This window comes from Enoplosus armatus, chromosome 18 (assembly GCF_043641665.1).
Source record: "Enoplosus armatus isolate fEnoArm2 chromosome 18, fEnoArm2.hap1, whole genome shotgun sequence".
NCBI lineage: Eukaryota > Metazoa > Chordata > Actinopteri > Centrarchiformes > Enoplosidae > Enoplosus > Enoplosus armatus.
Window position 1 is genome coordinate 6,605,495 of NC_092197.1, and position 13,175 is coordinate 6,618,669.

Sequence of the window (13,175 nt, forward strand, 5' to 3'; positions counted from 1 at the left end):
TTACTTTAATTTCCTCATTCACCAGCAGCCATTTAGCAAATCGTTGTTGTTCGGTGGCCCATATCTGTAAGTGATGTGGTTTTGTATGCATCTTCAGAGGCAGGTTTTCAAATGTTTGTGGGTGTTTATGAGTTTAAAGAGAAGATGAGTGTTCGTTTTTTTGCCTAATTTCTAAAAGGGACCGACGGGGCATTTTAATGCAGCTTACTGTGCACTGATGTGGGTTAAGTATATGGAGGATTTCTTTGTTTTCAGCACTTTAGTTTTGTCTTTATTGACGTTGCTGCTTGTTTTATTTGTTATTTATTTGCATTAAGAGATTGTACTTTGAGGATCTAATCTTTAATTCTACATAGTAGGCTGAGAGGCCGCAGTAAAAAGGATTAATTAAGAGTCTGATTGCCCTTAAAGTGTCCCAGGGGTGCTTTCATCTCTCTGAGCGGCCCCAGTCAGTCGGGCGGAGACTGATACTGCTCCTCACTTCAGGGGCATCGGTAAAGCACATTTGTACAAGCTGAGGACCTTAATGCTCTTGTAGTTCATTTTCAAAATTATCTTCAATAGTTCTGTTTTCCTGAGATTAAAAAAAAAAAGGCTAAAATATTAAATTGTGGTGGTACAAACTTCTGTATTGATCTTTTGCAAAGAAAAACAGCAGTGAGTTCTCCTTCATAATAATGTATTTCCATATGGAGGCATAAAGCAGTAAGGCTATTTGCTGAGACAATAAGTTATGTTAAGTGCACTTTGTAGCGTTACTAAACCCCCAAATGCACAACCTGAGCGGCTGAACTCTCTTTGCCTCGACCTCAACTGCACTTAACAACAACAACAAAACAAAAAACATGTCACCCTTGCTTTGCTGGCCATGACTGAAGCAACTCTGACACATCGTTCTTGATGAAAATGACGTGTCCCTCTATGTTTTTATTACAGCGTTTGTCAGTTCTGTATAATAGTCACGTGTCCGCTGTACATACCTCGCCGTCCATTCTGTACAGCTCTGATATTTGTCAATATCAATAGTAGGCTATGTTTAATAGTATAATCTGTTTGAAGCAGGTATCATGTCAAAACCGTGCGACATCTATTGAAGACAACGTGTTATGGGCCACTGGCAATACATATTATATGTAAATACAATTTTATTTGTGCTACATTGTATAATTTCTTTGTGCTCGTTCATAATACCAGTGAGAATACAATCCTGTTTTTGTTTTGTTTTTTGGGCAACTTTTGATCTGCGGAGGACTTTATTTGAACAATGTGCTTTTTTCTCTGAAGAAAAAAAAGAAAAATGATCTCCTCTTTCCTCTCCACTGTGACGGGGAGCTCACGCGGAGGCTGTTTGAGATACTGTCTGTCTGCCTGTCGGAGGACCATAGACTCTGGATCTGATTAAAACATCAGGATCTCTGTTCCAGCAGACGTGTGGCCAATGGCGAGGAGGTCAAAAGGTCGCCTCTTGGCCAAAAAAAAACCCACCACTCAACCTCTGACTGACTGTAGCCTATTTTGATCCTCTTTCAGATGAATAACTGTGACTTTGCATCATGAATAGTATATTATTTTGAATGTAATCTAGAAGGGTCGGGACCTTTTTTGAATGTAATCTATCTTGGGGGAGGGGGGGGGGGGTTACGGATTTTTTTGTAAATATATGGTAAAAGAAAAAAAGATTACAATTTTCATTCCTGTGCAGATAACAGATTTTACTTACTGTGTGAATACAAAGAGAAAGAGTGTGTGTTTGTGTGTGTGACTAATGTCTCCGAGACATCTGTATGCAAGTGTGTGTGTGTGTGTGTGTGTGTGTGTGTGTGTGTGTGTGTGTGTGCGCTCTCCTGGCAGATTTAATCCTGCTTTAATCAGCCAGTTCTATCAATCAATTCAATGCTTTGTGCATCATGTGAGTAGCTTATCCACAATTAATGGAAATGTTCCTTGTGATACTGTGCATTTAATAAAGGTGGTATGTCTTACAATATGCTTTGTGCCCTCAAGTATTTCCATTTTATTCTTTTATACTGCTGCTCCACAACATTTATTAAAAGACACCTTAAGTTTATAAAATACAGCTGTTTTGTTAAAGATTAAACCGGTGGTTTCCAACCTTTTTGGCTTTTGACCTCAGACAGAAAGCAGTGTCTAGTTGGAGCCCCTGATATGTTTCAGATGTATATGAGTTGTTTGCAGTTCCACCAAAGAAAGACTTCCCCTCTAAATTTCATTTCAATAACAGTTTGAGGCCCAAAGACCAAAAAGTAAGATTAGAACTTTGTTTTCTATTCTTTCTCATGACCCATCTTATTAATTTCATTTATATCATGAAATGTTTTTTGCATGAAAAGTCACTTCAACAATTATCAAAATAGTTGCTAATTAATGTTCTGTCAATCAACTGATTGACCAATTGTTTCAGATGTACTTGTATAAAGTTTTATTTAGTAGTTTCATTTGTGGCAAACGTTTTGAGTGCAAAAATCTTAATTTGTAAAGTAAAAAGTAACTAAAGCCGTCAAATAAATTTAGTGAATAATAATAATAAAGTAGCATGAAAAGAAAACACTCAAGTAAAAGTACAAATTTGGAAGCGAACGTCTGATTCGTTGGTTTAGAATATATTTCATAAGAACATCCCAGTCAGCCAGCTTTCTCATAGTTACTGACCTAATAGTTTGTCCTCTGGAGGCTTTGGACGATCTGACCACACACACACACACACACACACACTGTGAGATCGTCTGTTAAGGTGTGATTGACATTTAATCCGTTTCACCATTGCTTCTGGTGGTGGGCTACTTTAAAAAGAACCAACATGTGTCATGAAAGGAATCCCGTGGGCACCATTTGTTTCTAACAATAACTACTGAGGAGTGACAAGGACAGCTGCCCTCCAGGGCCTCACACACACACACACACACACACAAGGACAAACCAGTGGCAACAGCTACTTAACTGCTCTTAGTCATGTATATTGTGCTAAGGTGTATATTTATTTCTATGACATTATATCTTCACAGTTGACGCACACGTACGTTCACAGACTGAAACATTGTTAAGCTACATGGTGTGTAACCTACCTTGTGTGTTGTAACGTTAGTGAAGAGCTCCACGCTCAGACTGGTGGGACAGTTGCTGGGCCAATCCATTATGAGCGTCTTCATTAACAGATTTATCTCGTGTTTCATAAGGGGAGGGGTGGGGGGGGGGTCACCAACTGCCCTCTGAGGGGAGCTTCGGTGTGTCTGCTGCAGGAAGAAGAGACACAAAGAACCCCCCTCTTGTCTTTCATTCATTAACACCAAAGAAAAGTGTGAGTTGGTGTCGGATACGACTCAACTGAGTCCATAAATGTTGGTCTTTCTTCTCTGGTTTGATCATGCCGACTGTGCACTGACTTAAATGTCTGTTCATACCATTTTTTACGTTGTAGTTTTATGTACTTATTACTTATTTATGTAATTATGTGTACTGATCTTGTCTTTCAGAGCATTCAATATGTTTACCAGTAACACTTTGACCCCTGATTTATAAGCATATAAATATTTAATAAATGGTTTATAACACACTATGTAGTTGTATGCTGCTATAAGGACATTTAAAGTGTTTATTAATGTGCAGTATTTGTCAAAAATACACACACACAAACATTTATATCTGCTTACAACTACATATAGTGTGTTATGAACTACTTATTCAATGTTTATATACTAATAAAGTAACGTGTTAGAGGCTCAAGACTTGTCAATGTTCCCATCTTCCTCCAAGGTTTATGAAATCACAACAACACAAGGTGCAAACGTGTGATGGTCTCTTGGTTTCATCAAAAGCTGTGCGCAGGTTTATATTTATTGTATTCTAAATTTACATTTTAAAAAAAAATGTCTGCCCATGTCTTAGAACCATTATGAAAGTTAACGCACAAATTCAATATACATCTCATTGTATTTTACATAAGAGGGTAAAAGTATAGGCATGAAGGTGGCATGATTCATATCAAGGCTCAAAAGAATCAGAAAACAAACATGAATAAATAGAAAGTGCTAACCTTAGCAGAAAGAAAAAAAGAATGCCTTCTCTTAATAAAAACAAAACAAAACTGCAGTGTGGAAAGTCTCGAGTTCCTGTTACCCAGCAAAGAAAATCAAACAAGCCGTCTAAAGCATGTGGTCTGACACTGCGCCTGTACATAAGCGGAGTGCTGCCAGAAGATAGAGTGAAAGAGCGATGGACATACTGTAGTTGGGCGTCTGTACTTACCTATAAATTATAAAGTATACTGTGCCTAAACAGCTTATCACTAAACATTAACATCTAGCAAAAAGCTCTCTCTTCTTCTGTTCCTAGTATTCATCTGATGCATGTAGTCGTAGCTCTGCACTCGACATATTCAGACAGTCGTCACAGAGAAAAGGCCTTCTGGAGCTGACACACACACACGCGCACACACACGCGCACACACACACACACACACACACGCACACACACACACACACACACACACACACACACAGACAGACACACACACACGCAGCATTTCTTCAGAAGCTACTGCTGAATCCAATTGTTTTTCTCTTCTTTATATATACTCAAAGAAAACCTAACAAAAGATATTGTTAGTGTTAAATTTCCGCTTGTCAGTTTTGTAAATTTTCAATACTTAACGGGTTTGAAATAACCATTTAAAAACAGCTGAAAGCTTTGGGATATTTTAAAAAAAGGTTTTAATGACAAGGTCATTAAAAGTCATGCACGCTGCAAATAACTGCATGCAGTAGTTATGGTAACCCATCCAAGCACTTTTTATTTATTAATAGTCATAAACACACACAGCAGCTTCATCAGAGGAGCCTATGCCCTCTTGAATTTTGAATGTGGAGTATTTATACGGAGAGCCGTTTGCATGTCACAGGAAGCAAAGGTCTGCCACAGCTGCCTGTAACATTTACCTGATAAAGAAAAGAAAAGTTACGTGGATTGATTATCAACTTCATATATATTTTATATATATATTTATATATTTCTCTTCTCTCGCTCACTCACTCAGTTGCTATTGCGCACTTGCACATTTATCCCACTTGCGCTCATTTATTTTTGTTTACAATGTAACAAAAATGGTGACAGGCCTGAAATTACAATCACCAAAAACAAACTCAGAAAATAGGAGGAGGGAGAGAGGAGGGTGAGGCCAGGGAGGACTGCTGCTGTTTGCTGCCCATCACTGACAGTTGCAGCAGAGAGGACACAGTCTGCTTGATGCTCGGACATCAAAGAGGAGGCGGCGGAGGCTCCTTCCCCGTAGAGCTGCGCTCTCTAAGCTGGAGGTTCTCCAACGCCACATCTAAAGGCATGATATCCACGCAGCCCATGGCTCCGAAGTCGGCGAAGTCTCGACGCTCTTCCTCGTCAGAAGAAGAGCTCTCTTCGTGCATCAGCGTAGACAAAAGCAGCTCCTGGACAAACAGGCTGCGGTCAGCGCGCTCTCCTTCTAGAAACTGCCGCTCTGCTTCGGACATCTTAGGTTCATTCAACCTGGGGGAAAAGTAAACATTAAGTTTAAATAATACATATGATACACTTCTCCAGTTAAAATATTTTCTTTTCTAAATACAAAGGGAGCAACAGATAGGAAACGCAAGCTGGTCAATGTCCTGTGATACTGAGGAGGATGAGCTTTACTCTAGACTTCAGAGTAAGGAGGAACTACTCATTATTTTGATAGTTTATTTTAAAGGATAAAGCTGGAGATGTTCTTTATTTTTCTTATTGTCAACAACACCAACAATGATCCTACTGATCCTACTGACAAGTATTGTCTGTGTCTCCAAAGCCTGATAGAGTTTATTCCTCTGTGCCATAGACCCCCATTGTTGTCCAAAGATTATGTCGAGTGTTGGCACTGCAGTTTATTTTGAGTCAAACCTGCAAACTAAATCCACAGCTGAAAAAAGTCCAATAAATGCTCCCTTTTTCCGTTTGAGTAACATTTAATACAGTTTAACATTTAATACACAATAACATTTAACTACAGTGTCCAGCTGTTTGAAGAAATGATTTAGCCTTTCATAAAACATTTAAGTATATATTCACGGTCTGTTTTGGGCTTTTTATATAAACTAATGCATTGGTCATAGATTTGCAAAAAAAACATTCATTTCCCAATCAACATCATCATCAGTTGTGTTCACTGCCAAACTATAAAAACGACCAACTGGCCGGACTCACCGTGCTAATAGGAACTGGGAGCTGTGGGACGAGGATGACGGATTGCTTTCACCGACAGTGGCAGTGTTGGCAGTTCCTGTGTTGGGTGGAGGGATGGTGGCGCCAGAGTTGCCGGGGTTGTTGCTGCGTCGTGTCGCGTGGCGGCCCGTCTCCACTTGCTGTCGTGCAGCTTGAGCCTGCTGCCGCTCCAACTGCAATTGCATCTGGAGCTGCTGGAGCTGGGAGGCTGAAGGCCCTGATGAGTTGATTTGCCCCCCTGCTGCACGCCGCACACCTGACAGCTGAGACAACAACTCTGCAGGAGACAAAGACAGGCGTCGCTGTTGGCTGTTTCTAAACAAGTCATGATTTCAAAAGACAACACAACATGATTTAACAAAAAAACTGCTACTGGACTATGACTTTTCTGATTTTAGTTTTCTAAAGATGATGGAAGAAAAGATTAGAGAACATAAAACGTGATCAAAAACATAGATTGATTACATGGTCATTGCTTTTAGCTTGTGTGGACCATGAGAAACACAGAAGACTTCTTGACCCAGTAACTTTTAAAGAAGAGGTTAAAGAAAAAAAAATCTGTATAGCAGGAAAAGTCCACCTGCTTTGTATGAGCCGTTATTATGAGAGGACAGTGAATCCAAACTACACATAAAGAAACTAAATTCCATGAAAACGGCAGTTGAAGATAGTATCTGGAGCTGGAAAAAATTCTGGCAAGTATGTAAGTGAAAACCTTCACCACGAAATGGATGGATGTCAGTCACACAATGCAGGAGTTTTGATGGTATATACTTCGTTTTTACCAGTAAAGGGTACTCGTTAAGTGTCCAACCACCTACGTGAAGAGTACACCAGTATAACCCCTGATTCTCACCTGCGATTGGGTCCATTGCTTCTCTGTTACTGGGGGTGTAAGTGGAGCTCTGTGATGAGGAGGATGAAAGCCCCCCTGTGGAGCCACTAGTAAAGTGCATATTTGTCCGCCGTGCTCTGGGACCGCCCAGTCCTCGTCCAGGGTGGAACATCCTGCGTACATGTCGAACACTGCTGGACTCATCGTAAACGGGGACTGTTAAGGTTAAATGCAGTAATGTGACACAATGTATAGTATCAATATTTTTTGGGACATTTAAACAACATATGTAAACACATCTTTAGGTGTCTAGAGACACAGAAAGGATATTAAATCTCTTGGCGCTCTGTGTTCAAGTGTGAGGTGAGCTGTAAAGTCATCTGTGACGTGGTTGGGGTCTCCTCCTGGCAAGGCAGCACATATTGGACAGATCTGAAATGAGAGAGAGCGAGAGGTTTCTGTTTGAGATCAATGTTCTTTCCCTGAACAAAACCTTGTCATGTCCACAATGAAACAATGTGGAAGTACTGAGCAATGTTGTCACTTGTCAAGTTTTACCCTGTTCAGATTTCGTTAGTGTGCAGCATCGTAACAAGGGGCACGTCTGAGAGCAGCTATTGTACATACTTTCTAAAAGTTTAGGATACAGGGCTGTTTACAAAATACCCAATTAAGTTAGTTAAAAGAACTCCACCAATTCAGCACTGCACTCCTATAACACTGTCGGACTCACAATGGATAGTAAAAAAATGAATTCTTCTTCCTTGTCAAAAAATGCCCACATTACCCACAATGCAACTCAACTGCCAACAGTTCAGTCAGAAATTCGGGTGTGTTATGCTAGTATGGGCTAATGCAGCCTTGAGCCGCTTGCCTCAAGCAGAGATAAGGAGCGGCCACAGAGGTCTGGTAAGCTCACTTCTGTCTGACTCCACATCTGCAGATTTTTTTCAGTTTCAAACTTCAGCCCCAACTGACTCTAACTTTAGTGACATCTAGGGACTGCACAATGTACAATGAGGACATGAAGTACAGCCCCTGGTCTCTTTTGTGCAGGTAGGAGTATCATTTAACTATGGTTAAGGTTAATTTATCAGCAACAATTTTGATAATCTTTGATGCTTTTCTTTGTCACATATGACAGTAAACTGAATACCTTTGGGTTTTGGTCTGTTGGTCAAATAAAACAAGCAATCTGAATACATCATGGTGGACTGTGGGAAATTATGACGGCAATTTTTCATTGTTTTCTGTATAGACAAAATAATTAATTGATAAAATAAGCTGCAGATTAATGAAAATAATCATTAATTGCAGACCTAAATCAAACACACATGTCTGATGTCTGCACACACCACAGACCATCAAACTTACAGAACATTTCACCACAAATGAGTCCCTTAAGACAATTACTACATATCACATTCTCTTGCTCACAAAGCCAGTACCACAGCCCGTACACACCAGTATCTATTGTGCATCAAATACTCAATGTAACACCAAAGTATGTGACATCCTGTATGTTAACTGCCACATACAAACACAGCAACAGGTTAAAGAAACACTTCCTCTAACAGGAACTAACTAACTGCTATCTCGTTTCTGTTGGCACCGTTTTTTTTTGGCTTATCTATGAAAAAATATCTAAAAGCCAAGGATGGCATTATCGAACATTTCCTTATAGTGAACGAATCCCATGAAAAGACCAAAACAATCAAATGACCTACTAAGTAACAAGTATTGCCTGTGTAGTCAATCCCTGATGTTTCTTATTCCTGTGTGCCATAGAGGCCCATTGTTGTCTAAAAACGATTAAAAACACATGAATGAGCCACATTGTTGCACTGGGTGACATGTTCCTTCATTACGATGGACACACACAGTGTACTTTATTTTGAGTTAATCCCACATACACCATCCTGCTGCTGTACATACTCATCAGGGCACCAAATGTGCATTAATCTACACCGTTTACTCCTGTCTTAGTAACATTTGATAAGAACTACAGTGGTCATTACTTAGCTTTTCTAAAAAGTTAAACTATTTATTAATGAGCGGTTTTTAAAGATTTGCATCCTTAGTTGGAACAAATGGTCTTTGGGCTGAGTGACAGACAGGGTTGGGAAGTTGTAAAGCATTGAGACATGGAATAAGACGTTGTTGAGTTTGGTCTTTTCATATACTTTGCTAAAAGTATGGAATAATGGCAGCCTTATCTATCAAACCCCCTCATTTTTACACAATTACACCCTCACTGCTCTATTGAAGCACAAATATTACTACTTGGCTCTCTTGGCTCTTTCCATCACTGCGTCAAACGTTGTTTGCCTGGAAGGCGCCAAGGAATAGACCCAGCCTGTATTGTTTTGATTTTGCCTGTGCGCCAAGGTCTTTGAAAACCTTTTCTTCTTCTAATTTCCAGCAGACTAGGCACGGGAAGTGCATTGCTGCCTACCACCGGTGAAGCAACAACAACGCATTTGGTCTATTCTAAAGCCAGGTGTGAACTGACATACTTAGAGCTGCCCACTTGAGATCGGATCACCAAAGACGCATGTTAATGCCAGGTGTAGACAGGGCCAGACTAGGCGGCCAAGCAGGTGTCAGCAGTACCCTGACCCTCTGCCTTGGACAACACTCACAAAGATGTCTGCTCAGACAATAAGTAATCCATAAATATACTCTGAGTGTACATTCTGGGAAGTCGTTTTAGCTGACTGAAGTGCAGCGCTCAACAGCAACAGCAGACTGCAGTGATGCCAACAGACGAGAGTAAAAAAAAAATGTATCCATCCATCTAATGACTTCAATATACAGTATGTCAGTGGATGGCAGAAGTAAACTAGGCTACTGGAGCAACATTTGAAAGTATTGTGGACATTATTGACGACTACTACACAAAATTAGAGTTGAAAATCTGCGAACTTATCCCTTAATGTGTGCAGTATACTCACCACCTCTGTGGAAGTCTCTGCATGTTCTGAGGTGACATGCTCCTGTAGGGACGTCTCTGTGAAGCCCATCTTGCCACAGTAAGGACATGTGAATGACTGGGGTTGCTCTACTGAAAAAGTGTCTCCTCCATAATACAGATCTGCAAGAACCCAGTAAACAGAGCAACCATTATTGTCAATCAATATTTTAATTATTAACTCAAATATAAGAGCCTCCTTACAAACTGACCCTCAATAAATTACATTAATCATGAATTGAAAACATGATGAATGATTTGTAATCACACTGGAGGCTAAAGTGAAGTCATAAAATATAATAATCATGACATAACACAGGCATGATGTATTTGTGTATGATCAGTAAGCCACACAAGTTTCTGTCTGGGCTTTAAGGCAGGTCCTTACCATAGTCTACCCTGGTTAATATACACTGCATTGGGTGCTCTGTGGTGTGTCTTGTTGTTGTGGCTCCGCTCTCGTAGCACGATGCACACAGGTCGTAGTCGTAGCAAATTAAACACTTGAACCGTCTTCCTCTAAAGTTCCCTTTTAAACATGCATCACAGCTCACACCTGCAAAAGAGAAAAGAAGAATGTAAAGTCAAACATGTGGACCTGACAATAAAGTTACAAATTCCTTATAACTGCGTCTGCAAGACTGGACTGTGGGAAAGCAATCTCTATCTGTGGGCCAGTCTCACTTACATGAGCATGTGTTTTGGAGTGGCACCAACCCACAAGTGCCAACAATGAAGAACTCTGGCATTCCAGTGAACCTCACAAGCAAGGTCTCAAAGAGGAATGCCACAAACTTATGAAGCATCTGAAAGTGGTTTTCATTACAGCTTTTGTTTCTCTTTTGTAGCGCTGTCCACACATTTTCAGGTAGCATGTTACTTTTTGTATTTTTATAGATCTACATGAATTAAATTGGTCAGTGAAAGAGAATGTCAGCCATTTCAATATTCTCTAAAAAGCGTATCACTATTAGTCATCATATCAAATACTATTGCATCTCTCTGCTTGTCCACTCTTTACTACATGATTACAGTGAACTATTCAAGCACTGGCTTACTACTCTGCAGACACAACCAGTTATTTTCTATGACACATCATAGTTATCATTATACACAATATTCCAACTCCTGACATTTCCTTTGAAGGAAAAAAAACGCCTTATTTGGCAAACATTGGATAGTAGGTAGGCAAGTATTGAGGGAATTTCCTCTGTTGAGACAGATCTGACGACTGGCAACAAAAAGCTTCAAAATATAAAAAGAGGAAATCTCCACATAAGGTAACATTTACTAACCAAACCCAGGCCTGAACAAACAAATCAACTGGCAATGTGCAGTTATCAGCTCTATGTGTTGATTAAAGGTTAGTCGCACCACAACAAGTTTTACAGAGGCTGACAGGTATTAGTAGTATCACCTGAGTAGAAAACTGTGTGCCGTCCTCATGTGAACATAAGACCCTCTTACACAAGGAGTTTTGGCTGCCTCATGTCAAAGACTAGCCTGCTCACTGGGGACAATTTACAAGTACCTTTGTTGTCCTGCAAGTTACTTCAACATTCCTGTCTAGTTGTATTGTGCTCATGTTTGCATTATAGAACACCTTAGCAACTTCTGATGTGATTAAATAGGATAACCTCCCCTCTGGCCTGCTACAACTAACGTTAAATGGTCACATTTACACTCCCATCTGGTTTGCAGTTAAACATACCGTAACTTAACCCTAGCTAGCTAGTAGCCTGCCAGCTAGCTAACTTAGTGATTGGTTTATAGTCTGAGGCCTCAGACTTTCTGTCTTCTTCTTGATGACAGTGCATTCGCTAACAACATTAGGTTATGTGACCAGACGGGACAGTATGGCGCTAACATTTGAGCTACAGGCTCTTAAATTAACAACTACCCTAAAATGTAAGCAAAATATGATAATAGTTATATTAGGGCATATCATAGTGTACATCTAATGTGGTTAGGGGCGCCAGTATCAGCAATATTAAGTCGCAGCTACACCAACGACTCCTTATGTTAGCGTACATTAGCCTGCTCGCTAGTAGCCCAGCTAACGTAAGGTAACGCAGTACCTAGCAACGGCTAACTGCTAAGCTCCGCAATGTTGCCGTATCATTGCGAACAGGTTAAGAAAAGTTACAACCGTTTGCCTCAAATCAGGAGACACGGGAGGCATATGTACACCAGAGCATCTGATATCAAGTATGTATGTGTTGGGACAAGCCTGAAAACAAGCCGCGAAAAACGCAACACCCCCCTTGACTTGAATAAGCACTTAGCAAAAGCTAGCCGAGGAGCTAGCTGCTCAGGTAATGTAGCCACCAACCAAGGCGCTGTGGACCTGTTTATCAACTCACCCTCATGTCGGGACATCCTACAAACAGCGACACAGCCCCTCCTCGGGCTCCCCAGCGCGGTTAACGAGGAAAGATACAGTCTTTAGGATACTAAACTGAAAGAAGCCTTCACCCTCGCCTCTTTTTCGAGCAAGATGGATCCGCCAGCAGCTTACAGTTTGTTCTGCTTCCCCTCCCAGAGTGTCACTTATCGCGAAATGTTGCGGGTGAACACTAGGCGGCGCACTCCTACATAAAATCACTGAGGCCGGTTAACTGCCCTTGTCTTTGCCTCGCAGGAATCTCGCCTTCAACAATGGGATGCCTTCATTGAGAAAACCTCCTCTTCCAGTTGAAAATACTACATTACATATATAATAATATTTACATATAACTATTACATATGCACTAAAAGTGAATAAAAATAAAATATGACAAAGTGAAGAAATGGGAGGCAGAATATGTTCCACAAATATTACATAGCAATAAAAAGAAAACTGGACTCAATCTCTCTGAGTAGATATACAAATACATAAAATATTGATAATACACTCATTTTTTTCCTTGTCTTTATTAACTCTACAAATGTCTTATCACTTATTCTAAAAACTCTGTTCAATAAGACAAGTGGACCCTTCAGTGTCGCACATTCATTCGTCCTTTTTTACTCTTTAACCTTTCACCAGCAAAATGTAAAAGTGTTCATCATGCAGAAAAATGGCCCAGGTCAATGTTATATTATTATATATTATATTATTGGATTATTATTATGGATGCATTA

At 40.1% G+C, this 13,175-nt stretch overlaps 1 protein-coding gene across 1 annotated transcript; it reads right to left on the reverse strand.

Annotated features, from left to right (window-relative positions):
- Positions 1-4,757: 4,757 nt before the first annotated feature.
- kcmf1 (potassium channel modulatory factor 1) lies at positions 4,758-12,583 on the reverse strand. The gene is made up of 7 exons (XM_070924844.1): positions 12,416-12,583; positions 10,441-10,608; positions 10,036-10,175; positions 7,412-7,513; positions 7,103-7,286; positions 6,229-6,523; positions 4,758-5,535 (listed from the first exon to the last, which is right to left on the reverse strand). Exons 1-7 carry the CDS (start codon positions 12,429-12,431, stop codon positions 5,271-5,273), a joined length of 1,170 nt encoding a protein of 389 aa, XP_070780945.1. The 5' UTR covers positions 12,432-12,583; the 3' UTR covers positions 4,758-5,270.
- Positions 12,584-13,175: the final 592 nt, after the last annotated feature.

Bases quoted from the DNA above. Each gene is read 5' to 3' on its own strand.
- kcmf1 (XM_070924844.1), bottom strand. The intron at 7,514-10,035 runs GTGAGTATACTG...CTCTCATTTCAG, and splicing joins CAGAGACTTCCACAGAGGTG to ATCTGTCCAATATGTGCTGC. The intron at 7,287-7,411 runs ATATCCTTTCTG...GTCCCCGTTTAC, and splicing joins ACAGAGCGCCAAGAGATTTA to GATGAGTCCAGCAGTGTTCG.